Here is a 19,076-nt window from a genome sequence, read left to right on the forward strand (position 1 = left end):
AACGAAATGCATCAAGATAAATGCTGGATTTTGATTTTTGGTTATTGCTGCTCATGTATAGTCCTCAGCCATCACCAATCATTGAAATTATTCCTGGAGGGAGTTTCCTCTGTGCCTTGTGTGTCTCCATATTTCATCACCTCAGAGATACTTCAGGCCACAACTGATAATATCTGCCCCTGGTCTGACTACTGCCTCATAAACACGAGCACACACACACAGTGATACATACATACACGCCGGCGTACGCACAGATACACACGGACACACGGCTGCTCACGCAGATGCATTAATCTTTAATGGCATCATTTATTTTGTCAGCCGACCCCCCACCCCCACCGGCCCATGAACATGTCGGTGCTGTGACATATTGCCGCTGTCTGCTCAGCAGTCATGTGGAGCCTGTGATCAGAAAATCAGATAGATCAAGTTTTATTATTCACAGCAGAATACACGAATGGAGCCGTCACACCCAGCCGAGTACAAATAAAGACAGCGGGACAAAAATATAAACATCTGCAGTGTCACAATGTCAATAATGTGTGACATTTAATGGGAGTAAATGTCCTGTCTTCAAACTCTTCATCAATGTCCAACACACAGCTGTAACTGGGGCTCTGCACACCATGCTGCGTAAATCCAGCCTTTAACACAAAAAATACAGTATTTCAAACACATGCTAGGACACACAAGTCTCTGTAGGCCTTCTATCAGAAGAAAAAATAATGTCCAATGTACCAAACTGGGTACAAAACAACTTTAGAAGAAAGGTCAACTGCAAGTCCCAGAGAGGACAAGAGAAATATCCAATGCCCGATCATAAAATGCAGCACTGGTTGACTTTGCAACTTTTGAAGATACTGATCATTACAGAAAATATTTTTTTTTTTTTTTGTTTTTTTTTTGTTTGTTTGTATTTTCAATACTGGTCCCACGGCTCTGCGAGTGTTAATCTGTCAGAGGAATAATAGCAGACTGGTGCTTGTTACGATGCAGCCTCACATTTTAATAAAGAAGTCAGTCAATAATGGAGCGGAGAACAATCGCAATCTCATTTGTTGAGTTGGATGAGGAGTTGAAGGTGTGCAGCCTGTCGCCTGTAGCTCTTTATCTTAAGCCTCATTTCCACTGCATGGTACAGATTTGCTCGACTTACAGTGTTACCAGAAACTTTTCTTGATTTCGTTTTCCACTGCAGATAGTGCCCCCTCATCGTAGGTGGGATTCTTGGTTGATCATTATTGCGACACCGATTGAAACTGCTGTGATATCATCTTCAGTGCGGCACAAACACAGGAGCAACAGAGGATATTGAAGGGATGGCTGTTTGTCACAGCAAGGAGACAAACTTTGTTTCAGAAAGATGCTCAGGGCAGCAAGAAAAAAGACTGCAGAAGAAACAGGAGTTTGCAAAGTGCAAATGATGCCTGCCTGGTGCCCACGTATTTGAAAAAATGCCCTTCTTGGTCGCCTCTGTTGTAGATAAAACATGATAAAGTGCCCTCGGTGGACCTCAAAGTGAGGTCCAGACACCCCAAAGGGTCCTTAAGGAGGGTTCCAGGGAGTCCCTAGTAAAACAGAATTGTGATTCTGCAAGCAATACATAGGCCTATATACAATAAATAAATAAAATAGAAAAAAAAAATCTTAAAGTGAAGTGATAGTATTTGTGCTAGTTTAGGGGTCGGTTAAGAACCATTGATCTAAGTTGCCTTCCAGTGGCAAAAAAACATGATAAAGTGCCATCTAGGGTGCCTTTTACTGGAGGAAAACGTGGTGCAGAGACATGTAGGCTGAAATATTATTGTTGTACTTTAACTCACATCATAAAACAATTTTAGTCAAAAGGCCCTTTTTTTTGTTTTTTTGCCCCTGGCCCTCAGACAGCCTGGGTCCACCACTGCCAGTAACAATAAGTACAGTATAAAGAAGTTTCAAAAGCTGGGATTTTATTAAAATATTCAGGACTTACTGGTAGAATGAAATTAGAGTTTAAAGTTTGTTGAACTAATTTCAGAATGAAAAACTTCCATCCTGGATTTCATTTCCATTTTGGATCATTTTAGCAACATAGTGCTGTGATTTGTTCTTGATTGCAATCACAAAGCTGCAAAATCCTAAAATCTGGCGTACTGAGCGCTGTCTTCTCCCTGAAACACATAAAAATATATCACTCAGAAATAAAGCTGAATCATTTATCACCGATGGCCCTAAAATAACCCTCTAAAATTCTAAATTACCCAGGAGACTTTTGAGTTTCTGTGTTGAGAAATATTAAATTAATCATAAAAATAAACTTTAAAAAAGTTTCAAATACAAATAGAATAAAATAAACTCCAGAATCATCATTTTATTTGAAAATAAAAATATATATATTTTCTCCACACTGCCAACTGCGATGAGTACATCACTGAGTTTGAACTTTCTATATGGGTAATAAAATTGTGGAATGAATGAAATAAAATGACACTGGTTTTATCCTTTAAACTAGCGAGCTAAGACAGAGTGACAGCCAGAAGCAAAGTAAAGAGCTTTTTGTTCTTTTTTATTCCGACTGAGAGCTGGGATTTCTAATGTGAGGCTTCTGTTTTATCTTCACTCACTTTACTGCAGGAAGGAGGCAGTGACATGCACCGAGGCTTCCACTTCACTTTACATCCTCCTCTCTGTACTCCGGCTCTAACTGACTGAACAGTAGGTATTTAAATGTCACCGGAGCTTTCATGAGCTGCTGGAAAGAGAGGAGGCTTTCTTTTCTTTTGTAAGCCCTCACTTTTGTTTTTTGTCTCTTACAAAACTGGAGAATTTATCTTTAAAATTCAGATTCAGAAAAATATAGTACTTATTGTCACTTATTTCAGCAACTCTTAATTCTTATACTTCACGAAAGACTCAACTGCTGAAATTACTGAGTAATTACCAAACATCCAACGCCATATTTTTATGAAGAAAAAAAAAAAGGATGAGTTAGTATCTCGAAATAATCACTTATATCGCAAAATAATGATAAAAATCTAAATATAATGACTTAGTATTTCAAAATAATGAATAAATATATCAAAATAAAGAGTAAGTATTTGAAAAACTAATGATTTAATATCTCAGAATAATGAGAAAATCTCCAAATTAATACTAAGTATCTCAATATATTGTATCTCAAAATATAGAGAGAATTTCAAAACAGTGAGTTAATAGTTATTTCATAACAAATGATTCTTTAAATAAAAGAATATTTCAAAATAATGAATTAATATCTCAAAATAATGAGAAAATCTGAAAATAAATACTTAGTATCTCAAAATAATAACAAAATATTTATTAAATCTCAAAATAATTAGAAACTTTCTCAAAATAATGACTTAGTCATATTCCAAAATAATGTTTCAGGATCTCAAAATAATGACTTAGTATCCAAAATAATGTTTTTTTCCAACACACTGACAGAATTGGCATCCATATGTTGTACTAATTGTTAATTGTTTGTGTGTATTTTTAAGGATTAAGAAGACAATACAAAACTTTCAGCACTGAATTTCATCTTGTCTCCAGAAGCTAAATTTCAGCAAGAGCTCAATCCATTCAGGTAAAAAAAAGGAAGAAAAGTGAACAGAAGTGGCTCCACCTGTAGCAGTCATTAAGAGGAGAGTTATCTATCCCACACGGCGAGGAGAAGCTCCACTTTGCATAAAGATATTTTACTTCTCTGACTTCTCGACAGGTTGAGCTGTGTTATGAGGAGCTCCCTGGAGGAAAGAGAGTGTTGTAAATATCTCCCAGACATCAGGAAAACTCAACTGTTAAATGCCTGTTAAACTGAAAAATATTCAGACTTGTCAAACTTGTCCTGCCGAGACAGGTGGCTTCAACATAAACGACTTAAACAAGAGGAAGTTGCTCGTTTTACTTGTGGTTTTGCAATACAAATGAATAAAACAACAAAAGTAATGAGAATCCAAAATAGTTTATTAATCTCCAGAGAGGAATTAGGTAAACTCATTACATCAATAAAAGCTTTCCCAATGATCCCCAGTGTCTGGCCAGTAATTCTCTTCCTTTTATTACTTCAGGGACTGTATTCACAAAGGATCTTGTCTCCAGGAGTCCTCCTAAATGGTGCCAACTAATAGAGCCTGCTGACACCATTATGTGTCTCATCCAATCACAAGTGGACAGGTCTCGGTATGTCAGTTCACACGTGGCATTACAGTGTGTCTCAGCGTCTATATGCAGATAAACATGGACATAATTTCAATTTGCAAAGACCAAACATGTTGAGATTAGACTGAGACATAGGCGGAGAAAACAGTAAACCCTGCAGGACTGTTTCTGGGGTGTTGACCTCACTGATTACTGTACAGAAACACAACTTTATAACTTCTGTGATGTCATGAGAGGTTGTTAGAAAGAAGACAGTTAACTTTGGTTTTGTCTATCTGCTGAGAATAAGTTGTCCCATTATGGGAGGGTTCATTACAGTGAAGCCCAAGAGAAAAGCCTCCATCCTCTCAAGACATCACACTCCATTTGCTAATTTTGGTTAAACTGGACAATAGAAAGTATTTTATGGTTTTCCCTCTGATGACCTTCAGCTAATCAGCCTCGATTCTTGATGATGGAGTTTTCTGATGGACAGATAGCTTTACTTGTTGCTTGTGCTGCCAACAGTTAGCTGTGCAGCAGCAACAGTCCTATAAGACCGAAATATGAGTCCTCTGGACTTCCTCTAATGTCTCCCGGACTTTTAGAGCTACGAGCAGGTCAGGCATGTTTTTCATGTTTTTCTCATGAACAGAAACACTTTCATTTTAATGTGTAGCTGTCCACGCCAGCTTTGTGCATCTCAAGCTGAGGTGTTTATTTCCAGCCTTTTCTTTCTACAATACGCTTGTAAATGTGAGGCTGGTGCCCTGTTACAATGCACTGAAAATGTATTCTGTCTACATTTTGCAACCTATAGGTGGTGTAATGTGTGCTTCAGAGCTAGAGAGCATCTCACTCTGCTGCAGTTTGTAATCCCACAAATGCTCCCTTAACTCAGCTAGGAAGCAAGACAAGGGAGTATTTATTTGTGGGCAAACTGTACATTTACTGCCACCAGACAACTTTAATCCCTCTGCTCTGATCGCCAACACCTCTCTGTCATCAGCTTTATTTTTCCTGTTCTCTCTTTTGCTCATCCACATCCACTGTGCCCCACACACCGCCATGCTTATGCCACAGTCTTATACATCATGCTGATGGTAAAAAAAAAAAACATCTACACACATCGAAGAAGCCTGCAGGCACAACACTTCATTGTGGTGTGAAGTAAGTAGTCATGCAAGTGTGATGCTTGTGTGACGTTTGAAGTCTAGACAAGGAGTTACCCTTAGAGCAAAAACACATGCTTTTAAAGTTAGGCCTTACCCTTATTTTTAGGAGTTTCTGCTGAATCACTCAGAAGCTACTTTTAGCCTTAAGGGTGTGCAGTTTTCTGTGCAGCCTGGCAGTCATTAAATTCCCAGAATTACCTTTTCATTTCATTCGATTATTCAGCCTAACATTATGGTCTTGTTAGATTTCCTGACTGAGTGTTTGCCCCAACTGATTAGTAGTGAACCATGTATCAATCCAGTCGACACTTAGTTGCTTGGAGCAGTTACCTTAACTTTTCTGATGACGTCTATTTAAGAGTAAGTTTTTCTGTTGATGTCTGAATATATTTGGACACAGGAAACTAGAGCTGTGCCCTGCATTTCTCATGTGTACCATCTGAAGTCATTCTAAACTCTCAGATTGACTTTCATCATATGTTTGCCCTGATTAAGTATCACTAAATGTTTTGTGCATTGTAAATAATCCAGAGTGTTTGTTTCCTCTTGATGTCAGGAGTGCTGTGAAGATAAAATAAAAATTAGATATTAACCAGCTGGAAAAAAAATCATATCCAAGCTCAACATTGTTATGTTGTTCTCAGGGTGACAGGTCCTTTGAACTCCATTAAACAAGTTCACAAGCTGGAACCAGTAAAACATGGAAATATTAATGCTGAACATCCATAGAAAACTCAATACTAATACAGTACTATTCATCAACTAGTCATCAAATATTGATTTTTTTTTCTCTTCTTCAGTTTTCTGACCAACATGGAATATTCAACAATCAGACTCCACAGTCAATCAAAATCTATTTTATCCCCTGCTGTACGCAGGGTGGTTTGAAAGTCTCATATCAGAGATGTTAAAGGTGACACAGCGGTCCCTTTCTTGTACACATACACACTTCATTACTCAGGCTAAATTACATTTGACAAGAGTGGATTTTTTTTTTGTTCGTGTCATGGAGTGAGAGGTGTTTGAATTCCCAGCAGTGCCTCAAAACGCTTTGAAACATATTTAGTCATGGGCATTGATCTGCACCTGAAGCTTTGTTGATTTGATGTACCTGAATGCTTCGGTTTACTCGAGCTGAGCTGCTGTATTGGCACTTCAGTCAATCAGAGCCTCGGGGTGAGGGCAGGCCGAGTATTACTTAGTTTGTTTTTAGGGCTGTAAGCCTGTACAAGCAATGGAATGTAAGTCAGTCATAAGGTGGTTTAGGAACGGAGTATTTCAGAAGTATTTTAGAAAATTGCTTTCTACTATTGTTAGAAGACTAGTGGCAATGCACTGTTTATTACACACCATAAAATTGTATCACTCAGTACGATATTTATCACTGGAAGGTAAAAGAATATGACACTTTTATCACTAGTTTTGAGAATAATTTCTCTCTATATTTTGAAGACATATCAGATTGTCCTGTTTCCTTTTCTTGTTAAGTTTTATTGAGAGTCTCTTCACTGCCCACAGGACGTCACAAATAAAAATGCTTGATTGAAATCCAGTCTTCCCGACAGAAAAAGCCTGGCACAATAAACAGAGAATGTTTTTCATGTTTTTCTGAACTCTCAGAGCTGCTGGAGCTGAAGCTTTAAATGTATTCTCATTTCCCTTCATGATAAAATATCATCTTCAGTTTTAAAATAGCCTTGTGTTGTTCCATCAGAGTGTTCTTCCATTGAATGTGTGTTCGCGTTATCAGCGAGGCGAGGTGAACTGTGGGCCGCCGTGCGCGCCGGCTGGAGCCGTATAGATCGGCGGAGTCTCAGAGATTATGTCCATTGATTGGACAGGAGGGGTTTGTGGTTTCAATTGACGACAGGCTCCTGTCTGATGTTGTGTTCTGTGATTTCAGGGGCTGAAGGAGCCGTGTTCAGCAAATCGGTGGAGACGCCACACGTCAGGGCCGAGCCGTTCAAAGAGCTGAGGTAGGTCTGTTTTTATCAAAGCACGTGTGCCACGGCGTGCTGTAAATAAATTCATTCTGCGCTGTGTGTGAGGGCACAGACATGAGCGCAGATAAGGTGAAAACATCCATAATAAATCCTCCTGCATCCAGGGGTGGGTCGAGAGGGGTGGCATAAAAGATGCCTTGCCACCCCAGCTACCACCTGAGTTTTGGACAGTTGTTCAAAATATATGAAAAGTTGTTGCTGGATGGAAATTTACAAGACAGAAACTCTGAAGTCCAAGAGCAAGTGAATGCAGCAAGAGATGACACTCATAATTAACACGTAATTTAACAATCTGTCCTGGCCACATTTTAGGCTAAGTGTTGGGTTTTTGTTAAAAAAAAAAAAAAAAAAAAAATATTGCTTTTTATTGCCACCTTTAGATATTTATGCTCAATGTCTTACTCATGTGCCACAATAACATCATGTTTTTGAGTTAAAATATCTTCTTTTGGGGGGTTTTCCAAGCAAATATTGATATTTGTGATTGTTTGTGATTAGACCTGCATATTTTTTGTCACCCCTTAAAGTGTCCATGCCATCCTCTTGTCACCCCATGAGTATTTCTCTAGATTCGCCCCTGCCTGCATCTACACTGCTTAAATACTGCAGCATTTTTTAGTTTAATGCAATAAACCATAAACACAAATTTTACACAAACTTTAGCACACACATGTAAAGTGTGCACCAGCATTTAAATAAATATGCAAAATTATCTATTTTTGTGTCAGATGACTAAACATTAAACTATTAGTCCATCGACAGAAAACAATTATATAGTTTCAAACAGTTATTGTAACCCCAAACACGGTGTTATCCTAAACCTAGCAAAGTAGTTTGTGTGTCTAAACCTCGCCAAACTGTGACAGCTTTCACAACTTTATCCATATATTAAAAAAGACTTTCTGATCACGTCAGCTGCAGCCTCTAAAGGGTACTTGTGCTTCACTATCAGATGCAGAGGGGCAGTGACAAAACTTCAATATGTATCGAGGTGGAATGAGAGAGAGTGTGGCTAATATGTGTGGAAATGCTGCCCCCTCAAGACTGTGTGCTGGATGTAACCTGGTGTAGTTTGGAGAAGGGCAGTGTCCCATTTTGTTGCGGTTTGCGTCTACACCTGACAGACGACAGTGATCTACATCATGGTAATTAATAAAGCAACAGCAATAAAAGTGATTGGAGCCTATGTACCACATGTTATGTTGAATAATCTGGAAAATAATCAGCACATTAATCAAAGTGAGAATAATGATAATTTGTGTTAATGTATGACAACACATATACAGTATATACTCTCTCTCATACTCAGAGTATTAGTTACTTTTAACTGTTAATGTCACAGTCACCTCTCCAGACTAGGGTTGCAAATTTAGTGTGTTTTTCTGAACCAATAGTTGAAAATGCTAACAATCATTAATCATTTATGATACGATGAACACGTCTTTTCCTCATTTTCACTTTTGTCAGTTCACTGGCCAGTTTGCTACCAGATCACCTGACCGACTATTAACATGCAGGTGATAGGTTTTCAAATTCTACTCAGTACTCAACTATAAACTAAAGAGTAACAAAGTAGATTACATCTTGTAATGCATACTTAAGTACAAGCTAAAGTACAGACTTGAAAATCTACTCATAAAAGTACAAGTGTCACAAAAAGCTACTGAATTAGAGTAATGTGAGTATTTGTAATTAGTTACTTCCACCCTGCTTATTACACAGCTACTTACTAACAAATAAATAATTTGACAGAAAATATTGATTCTAAAATAATCTTATTGCTCCTCCAGAGTCTGTCATCAGAACTGCATCCATAGCAACAGTTTGTTAGTCCATACAGTCCATAACTGACCAATCAGAGTCAGGGAATTTAACAAAGCCATGTGTAAGTTATACCTAACTCTCCTTGTCTCTATCTCAAGGTTACTTATGCTTTGTTTTCATGTGCAGGTCAGCATTTGTGACCCTCCAAATTACAGTATTTGTCCTCTGTTAAAGAGCCCCTTTAACAAGGTTTTGTGCCGGTAAAATGGAACAAACACATGGGAGGAGAGAATGGAAATTTACGCAAATAGCCACTGAAACTGATTTATCATAGCTGACCCCTGCAGCAGGGGGAAATTAAATGTAAGATCTGGTGTAAAATCTGTTGATTTATATCGGTTCGGACAATAGAAACAGTGTACTGACCGCAGTAAAGAATTTTGCAGAAAAATGAGAGCATGTATTATGATATATTATGTATTACTCATCACAACAACACAAGAGAAAAACTGAGCAATATAACAGGCTCTTCTGTTTACCTCGACCGCCTGCTTCCTCAGTATGTTTGTCCAGTCGAGTCTGGTGTGATTCAAGCAGCCAATTAAGTATCTATTCAGCAAGCCTCTTTATTTTTTATCTGTTTACAACAATGATCTACTCAAGTATTCACACACACACACACACACACATACACACACACACACACACACACACACACACACACACACACACACACACACAAACACTGTGGTCTGATATTCCAGTCCCAATCACACATCACCACATTTTGATTTTTCTGCCAATATTTGAAATTATGATGCATGGCTAATTGATGAATCATCGTTTAGCTTCACTGATAACTTTAAAAGGCAGTCTGATTCATCATACATGTTTGCATTTGTTGGCCCCTTTTTTTAATATAATTTTGCCCAAAGGAAAGTCTGTGTTTTGTCCAAATAAAAATTTAGCGTTAAAAGATTTATGAGCTACAGTGTGAGCACATTAAGGTTTAACATAGACTTTTGTATTTGCGTGTCTTTCAGCCCTGAGGTCATACCACCTCCTCAACTTACTCAAGTGCACAGGATCTTTGCACCTTTCAATTAACCAGAGAGAAAAAAAGGTGAAAACCAAATAAAGAGACAGGATTTAAATGCAGAAATCTATGAAGAGGTGGAAAGAGCATTTTTCCAGGGGCAGTTAGTGCTCCTATCCAGTTATGTCTGTCTGTAGAAGCCAGAATCAGTGCTGTGTTAAGTAATCTTAGACATCAATCGGACCATATTTGGTAACAGATATCGGTGCCTCTCTATTTCCAAATGAACACTTAGATGTTCATCAAAATCAATAAACATCAGAGCAACATGTCTTGTATCAGGAGGAGATGAGCAAGAGAGGAATAAGATGAGAAAGAGGACTAGAGAGAAGCTAAAATGAGATGGTAGAGAGGAAAGGGAGGAAATATCAAGATATTTTGAGACAGATTAAATGGGGAAAAGGGTGATGTAAAGAAGAGGTGAAAAGAAAGCTGTTTTTTTCTGTGACACAATGCCAACTTGGAACATACTGATCATACATACCTGGGATAAATTCTAATATATTTAAGCAGTCGTCCAACGGGCCACCAGTACCTTAAATTTGGTGGCACATTTTTGTTGGCCCAATTGTAAATGTATATTTAAAAAAAACAATACATAAAAAGCAACTTAACACAGCTTTCCTAAATTGTGACACTTGTGTTGCCCACTTTTAACTTTTCCAATGAACTGTGATGTGGTGTTTCCGCTGAAAAACAAGTTAGACCATTCTGTAAGGACTGCAAGCACTTTGAGTAGCTTTATTAAGTCTTCAGTAGCCACAGTGTGTTCGTAGCTAGCTAAATAAAGGTATTTGTAGTTGTATCCAGTTTTATACCTTTGGTTGATCTATAGTGGGTGATGAACATAAACTCTATAAATCATGGACGTAGTAGGAAATTAGCTAAACTGTTTTTGTACCAGGCCGTAAACATGTTTATGCTGTAAAGTTGGGCTTGTTAATATGCAGGTCTATGGGGATTGACTCAAGCGGCCGTTTGAGGAACTGCCTCTTTTGGCGCTTCCACATCCACTTAATTTATCAGCCCCAGAGGTTGCTAGCTGGTGTTAACTTATAATAAGGTGGCCGTGTATCAGGTATGTGTGTCTGTCTGCAGACCACAGTCTGCAAAAAAACTACAGTCACTTTTCAAGCCTGAAAGTTTGATAATCACAAGACTTTGGGTGGAATGTCACTTTAAGGCGGGCAGGTGTCAGTTATCGCTTATCGGCCCTCTGACAGGAATCAGTCAAATTCAACTCTGTGGCTGCGTCCTCCCTCCTCCCCCTCCTTCACTCTGTGTGTGTGTGTGTGTGTGTGTGTGTGTGTGTGTGTGCGTGCACGCACCCGGACAGCCGAAGATGTCTCCTTGGTGTAAATGTCTTGTTTATCATCTTTCTCCCGCCCGGGCTGTCAGATGTGATGACAGTCAATCAGAGCAGAGAGAGTGTCATTGCGACAGTGGAGAGAGATACAGGGATGTTTATAACAGGACAGAAAATGAGAGAGAGAAGAAAAAGGACGGGGACAGAGTTACATTCAGTGTGACAGTGAGAAGTGTTGAAGAAAAAGACTGGGGGAAGACAAACTGCAAAACATAAAAAATTTAATCGATATTTCTAACCCCTTTACATTCTGTACTTAGTAATTCAAATACTTATTAACCATGAACAAGTGTTTTCACTTATTTTATCCAATTAGAGGTCTTCTCAGGCCTGAGTGGGCGTGTGCAGACTGCTTGATTGACATCCCCATCAACCTCCTGTTGCTCCTGTTAACTTTAATAACCTCGTGTAATTCCCGGCACAGATCCACCCACAGAAGTCTAATCAGCTAGAAGAACTGAAAACACCTGCGAGGGTGTACAGGGCCTTTACTGCCTGGGGGAAAAAAACAAGAGACATACTTGTCTACTTTGGTCCACAGTATAAAATAGATAGCAGAACAACAACTTTTATTAATTTCAATATGAATATTCCATGTGACAAAAAGTTTTTTTAGTGTGACCACCTGAACATTCACCTAGAGCCACACAAAAGCCAATTTAACTCATAATCTCACAGCCAGATTGTCATGAAAGCTTCTCTAGAAAAGGGTTGTAATGATGATAACCTCCTTAATGATAGCGATAACCTTACCGCAATATCACAGTCATGTGACCGTGATGTGGGTCAACCTCGTTACTACATCTATAGATCAGCGCTGTCACACACAAGTCAGGAGCACAGCGTCTGATTGGTTTACAGGTGAGGAGCACAGCCTCTGATAACCCAAGGAATCTTGGGATTGCCAGTTTACTGTGTAAACTGCCGAGTATGAAATTTGATCACAGCTCATAATATGTTGAACAGCAGCAGCTGTGAGATCATCTATGCTGATGTCTAAAATCAGCGACTGATGACAGAGAAGGTTAGCTGCATATGTGTATTTATGCTTGTATCACATGCAGAAAGTGGGAAAAATAACTCGACTCCGCTTCTGAAATGTTGGTGTAAACAAATCTGCAAAAGAGAGGAAGTTTGGAGGAGGTGGGATAGATGGACGGGTCATACAAACGCAAGACGTCCATCCAGTGGGCTGTGGTTCATGTCCCTTGTGAAACTAAAAGCCAACATTGAGTCCTTTAAAATTTAAGTTATATAATGTTGTGTCATATGACTTATGTAACATAACATACTTATTTTCATCCAAAAGTCTTTCTGGCAGAAATATTTCATACAGACACTACAGGGTACCTTCTATATGAGCGTGTATAAGAGTGAAAAAGCAGCATCAATATTTCATGACCTGTGATGAGAACATGATGGTTTACCATATGGCCATTTTCTTCCAGCGCTTGAAATAGGATGTCAGTCTTACACTGAAGTAAAGGCTGTAGAGAAGAGGTTCTTTCCGGACAACCTTAACCAAGACTTTTTCACCTCAACAAAGTGCCATTTTGAATGAATGAAGAACAAATTTACAGTTCCTTTCAATAACTATGTTCTTCTCTATGCCTTGTTATGGCTGAGCTCCAAGATGCCAGGGATCTCAAGGAACAAGGAACATATTTCTTTTAATAGAGATTATTTTTCTACTTTTGCAACACATTTTTAGGGGCTTGCAATACCCCAAAAACTCAAGAATCAACATAGACATGTTCTGCAGTAGTTCCAACGCCTGCCATGGTTGGGATTAAAGTTGCTTTAATCTTCATGAAATTTGGTGGGACCATCATAACTTCAGTTTTTTTCACAAGAGTTTGCCCGACAGGAAGTTGGCCATATTGGATTTTGTGTGAAAATGAATTTTTCAAACACGTTTAAGGCCTCTCGTCTCAACTCCTAACATGTTTTCCAAATTTCACAAGTCTGAGTAAGAGTCCAGGCCTGAAGACGTGTATAGGCAATAATTAATTTGTAGTCATAGTGCCACCTATGGGACGCAGGGAGCGAGCCTTGTGTAGCACAAATTATTCAATTTACATTGTGTGGTCTACATGTTCTCCAGCTCACTACATACTGGCAACACAAAGTGAAGACTAGTTGAATAGCAACAACGCCACCAGTTATAGCTAAAGAATATACAACACATGGCTGTTTGGTTCTGTACACTTGGAACACCACAGGAAGAACCATGTCACAGGAAGAACCACGTCACACTCTTGCAACCTACGCAAACAGCAGCAGTCATAAAGCTTTTTCCTGGACTGGCTAAAATCTACTCCAGTCTAATTTCAAAGCAGAAACAAGCACCTGAGTGTTCTTTAGGAAATCGTTTCATTGTTGAGGTGACTGTTTTGTGACTGGTCTTTCTATCTTTAAAGCACGTTGACATTCTTTGATCTGAATTGAAAGAGAAGCTGAGAGGAAAGGACTGTGAAGTAAAAATAAGAAAATCTGGAAAGAGGAAAAGAGATGACAAAAGTACAAAGTGTGACGATTAAAGGGGAAGAGGGAGTTAGGCAAAAAAAAAGTGACGTGAGCGAGAATGAAAGAGCTTAAAAGGACCTAGCATGGGAGAAAGAATAGAAGAGAGAGAAAAAGACAGAGAGGGAAGAAAAAGTACAAGAATAAAAGCAAAAGATAGACAACAGGGATCGAGAGATAGCACAAAGAAAGAAAAAGAGCTTAATGTGACAGAGAAGAAATGCTGCAGAGACGAGCGTGACGGGAATTAGGGGTCGTATAGCGAAGGACTTTGATGACAAATATCTAATAACAGTATTTCAGTGGTGTGTGTGTGTGTGTGTGTGTGTGCACCGAGATGAACTGTGATTCATCAATCACTGCTGCTTTCCTCTCAAAATCATCATTTCAAATAATAAAAAAGTGAAGAAAAGTCCCGTCAGTGGTGCACAGATCATTTCTGAGCGACGCTCCAAAGCCCCTCATCATGTGATCGTCCATATAATTTGACAGTCAGAGTCTACAGCGGTGTGTTTTTCCCGTCCCTCTTCCCTGAGGTTTATGCATCTTTGGTGACAACCAGCCAATTGAGAATGAAATATGGCACAAACTATCAAATTATGTCAGAAAAGGGGAGCGAGCTCGCTGGAGCATGGCTAAAATCTAATCTTACTCTAATCTCTCCCAACCCCTTGGCAGGTAGCAATCGAGGATTCAAATCCTATTTCAGGATATCACATTAACCCCCAACACACACACACACAAACACACACATCCCAGCCAGAGCTGTCAGTTTTTTATCGAAACCGTAACCATCATATCCATCTGCGCCGTAATGCCTTGTCAACAGGATGTGTCCTTGCATCAGACGAACGCCTTTGTGGAAGTAAAATGGCAGCGTGGGTGAATTTGATACTGCACCTTGATTTATGTCCTGACCAATTCAGAGCACAGATAACAAGAATAAAATGAAGCAATAAGACGGAAAGTGAATGTGGGAAGAGGAAGGGAAGCCATGGAAACCGCAGCAAGAAGAATAGCGAGGTTTATATTTTTTTTTCTTAAGGTGAAATGAGATGTGAGGTGGCTCGCTTCCTGCTGGAGCTGAGAAGCTGAAAGTTTTCACATCATGAAAACTTTGATGGGCTCACATTAGACTCACAGAAACTCAAACTGGTGAAGTTTGTCCCCCGACTCCTCCTGTATGGACAGTTTTTAGTGCTCTGCAATCATTGCTCTGCACGGGAACATTACAGTGCTGAGATTGAAATTGCAGTGACAGATGGAAGTGCACACCAGGAGGCTGAGTTCAGTATCATCCGACAGGGGTACAGAATGTTAAAATGTGTTTTTAACAGGACAACGTACAATCATACTGAGACAGCGAATTACTCTACACGCTCATATCCGATTTCAGTTGAGCAAACTTTATTTTCCATGTGATACGGCCCAAAGTCCATGCCACCAGCAACTTTGTTCCTTTGAGAACTTGCAACAGTTTTGTGATGCCATGCAGTGTTTTTTTTTTTTTTTGCCAGACTGTTGTACAACTATTGGATGGATAGCCATGAAATTTGGTAAAGACCTTCATGTCTCAAGTATTGATAGAGACAGAGTGAAATTAATCCTTGAGCATACCTATGGGGAAAACAATTCATCGTTCTCCATTGATTTTATATTTCTGCCTCTTGTCACTTTCCATCTGCTAGCAAACAGCAGAAAAATGTCTAAAAACCGCCACGTGGTGGGATGTACAAAAGTGGATTCAGATGTGAGGCATCGGCAGGATGAACAGGAAAACTGTGGGATCCTGAAATTTGTTTAAAGTTCCAGTTGCTACTTTGTCCACACAAACTATAGATATATAGGATGGAACTAACTCAGCTATGAAAGACCTGGTTCTGATCTTTGTTAGGTTGACTGATGATCTGATCTAGAGATTCATTCAAGTAATAATAAATGTGAAAGTATTTTACTCCTGGCCATTCAGTGGGGTCACAGAGCACAGGAAAGCAATGTTCCTCTGGTAAATATAACATATTCTCAATTCTAACTGTTTTGCACATTGGGTCTGTGGTCGAGATAGCAATAAAAAAAGACTGTAATATCTGGATAGACTTTCAAAATAAAGGCACAAAAACTGCTTAGGTTCAGGCAACTAAATTACTTGTTTATTTTTGGGAAAAGATCATAGTTTGGCTCAAAATAAGTATGCTAGTTGCATAAGTTGATATGTGTAACGTAACTTACATAAGTTACATAACTTGCATATGTTACATAAGTTGCACAGAACTTTCTTTCACTCAGGTGACTGACTTCAATGACACATCAAAACATAATACTATAGGGGTGCCTCCCGAAATGATGATGGAGGGGTACTTACAGCATCAAAGAATATGGGCACTGACCAAAGTGCCATATTTGACATGTAGGGCTCTGTGTGAACACATTCTGGCTTCACACTGGGCTTCGGCCTCATTATATTTGATGCCATAGTGCTCATATCACCAAACGAGTGGCAAAGAGGCATGATGACAAACTGGTGACAGTGTTGTGTGTCGGGTACAAGCCTCTCCTCCCACTGTTAGACGGCATCACAGCTGTCTTTGAAGCCTGGGGCGCTCTGCCCTGGAGCAGCGAAGCGCTGGAGGGGCGTCTTTGAGAAGACGAGTCACAGAGACAGGGACAGGAGTCTTGGCGAGACTCACACCATGGAGAGCGAGCCCTACGCAGCATGAAGCTTCACAGTGCATCCGACTCCTTCTGCCGTCTGAGCTTGTGAGTTTGGTGGGAGAGACTTAGCTGAGCGATAGAGGCAGAGAGAGAGGTGGAAGGTTTTGAATTGTGTATGGTTAATAGACCAGAGGCTCTCAATAATTTCTCAGCCAAGAACCCCTTACAAGATAAAAAATATAGCAGGGACCCCCTGATGTATGTCCACTGGATTAGAGAGAACTGGTTTCCACCGTAAGCACATTTTTGACATCATTGGGAACAAGTTCCATAATAACCTTTCAGCAAAATGTAACTGACCCTTCACTAAGCGCTGCCCTCCTTAGCTACTGTTGATAGCCTGCCAAACTTTACATTCTCACACTGCATTTATGCAGTTTACGGTGATACTGGTGGCAGATTTAACATCGAAACTGGGAGTAATAGTTGAAACAAGAGGTATTTGAGTCCTTAGAGACGTAAACAAAAGAAGCTTCTCATTTCTTGCTGACGATGGTGGATTTTGTCGGCTAAAATAATGACTCACAAGCAGATTTTATAACTGTAGCTGGCTGATGTAAGCTAGTGCTAACTCCCTCAGCCAGCTGAGAAGTCTCCAGCTGACGTTTTAATGTTTCCACCTGACATGTTTTAAAAACAAGAATCCTGTTAAAGTGTAAATGTTAAGTTACCTAACAGCTGCATGCATGGTATAACATTTATGCTAAAAGACTGAAGCTAAAGCTAGCTTACATCTCAGCAAACACTGGGCAAATACAGCAGGTATATCTACATGATGGATGACAGAAATAAACTCATTAATGTGGGAAAAGGAGGTGCAGGGACTCTATTAGTGCAGTGGATCTTGAGATGGATCACCCAGCCAGACCCCGACTGCAGAAGACAGCCAGGAGAAGAACTACATAAGATGCATCGGCCTACTTTTATTCTGTATCAGCCCACATCCTCCTCCTCAAACCCCCACAGAACAAATGCAGATGCAGTGGTATCTAACAAGTTTGTCTGGAGGTGCAGTTACTGCAGCTAGTAAGCTAATGTTAGCCGGCCATGCTAATTTTTGCAGTTTATGTTAGAGCAGATGAAGACAGAGTTTAATCCATTCACCACATTTGAAACTTGTGTTTCACATTTTTGAAAGACTAGAAGAAGTGAGTATTTCAATGTTCAATAACCTTTCCTTAATTTTTGATGGTATATATGGTCATTTTATTGTATTCTACATTAAAGATATTACAGTTTCCTCATTTAAATGACTGAATCTTCGTGGCAGCTATAGTGATTTGAAATAGCTAGCTAGTTAAAAAGTTAATGGTAGAATTTGTCAGGATTTTGTGAAAACAACTGAAAGTTCCAGGACGTCAAACACAGACGTTTTGAATTGGTGAAATATCCTGAGCACGGCAAAATAATGAGAAAAAATAAGAAAATACAGGCAGATTGCAGTGTCTCTGCAGATATAATACCACCACCACACACTTCTAGTTTGTCATTGTTGCATATAATATTGTTAAAATGGCTGCTGTGAAAAAGGTCTACTGTTGCCTACTGAACTTTTAAAGATAGAAAGATAAAAGTCACCTATGGGTTTCTAGTTTGGCGGAAAAAAGAATCTTTTTTCTCTCCAACTTTTACTGTCCTCAGCAGCAGCACCTGTCGGTACATCGCTTCAACATCACAGGCCTGTGCAGAAAAGACTTGTAATCATTAGAAAAGAAGCCATGACACTGCAAACCAACCTGACCACTGTGGTCCGCGTAGAGATCAGAGATTCAGTGAACGCTGCCTTGAGCCCTTTTCTTCTCTTTATCTTTTTCTGTCCCTCTTCTCCTCTTCCCCTCCTCTCCACCTCTTCAACTCCTGCTGTCTCCAGTTTCCTCAACACGCCTTCCCCTCCCTCCCACACTCCTCTTCTTCTCGCTTCAATTAGCTTGATCTTTGTTCATTCCTGTCCCAACTTCACCCGTCCTTTCCAAGCGACTTCTGATCCCTCCTCTCTCGTCCCCAAGTACTCTTTTTTCTGTTGTCCCTTTTGTTTTTGTTAGAAAAGAAGAAAGGGAAAATAGGTGCACTCTTAGAAACACAGGTGCTTGTCACCATTGGAGAGCCCTTTTTTGGTTCTTGATAGAACCCTCTCTAAAGGTTGCACTTGTAATCCTTTCAGACAGTTCAGACACCCAGTATGATGGGTTAAACCCAAGACCTTATATGAAAGGTTTCACCCAGAACCTTTGAGAACCCTATGAGACCCTCTCTGGGGGTTCTAACTAGAACTGTTCCACCATCTAAGGATGCTAACAAGA

At 39.6% G+C, this 19,076-nt stretch overlaps 1 protein-coding gene across 1 annotated transcript in view; it reads left to right on the forward strand.

Moving 5' to 3' along the window:
* Nucleotides 1–19,076, forward strand: part of sgcd (sarcoglycan, delta (dystrophin-associated glycoprotein)) — a 197,528-nt gene that overhangs the window by 159,504 nt on the left and 18,948 nt on the right. The window contains exon 6 of the mRNA XM_084730050.1: nt 7,216–7,288. Within this exon, the coding sequence (XP_084586176.1) occupies nt 7,216–7,288 (73 nt within the window). The remainder of the gene's footprint in view (nt 1–7,215; nt 7,289–19,076) is intronic.

Source organism: Lutjanus erythropterus, chromosome 11 (assembly GCF_056507025.1).
Source record: "Lutjanus erythropterus isolate fLutEry1 chromosome 11, fLutEry1.hap2, whole genome shotgun sequence".
Classification (NCBI taxonomy): Eukaryota; Metazoa; Chordata; class Actinopteri; order Lutjaniformes; family Lutjanidae; genus Lutjanus; species Lutjanus erythropterus.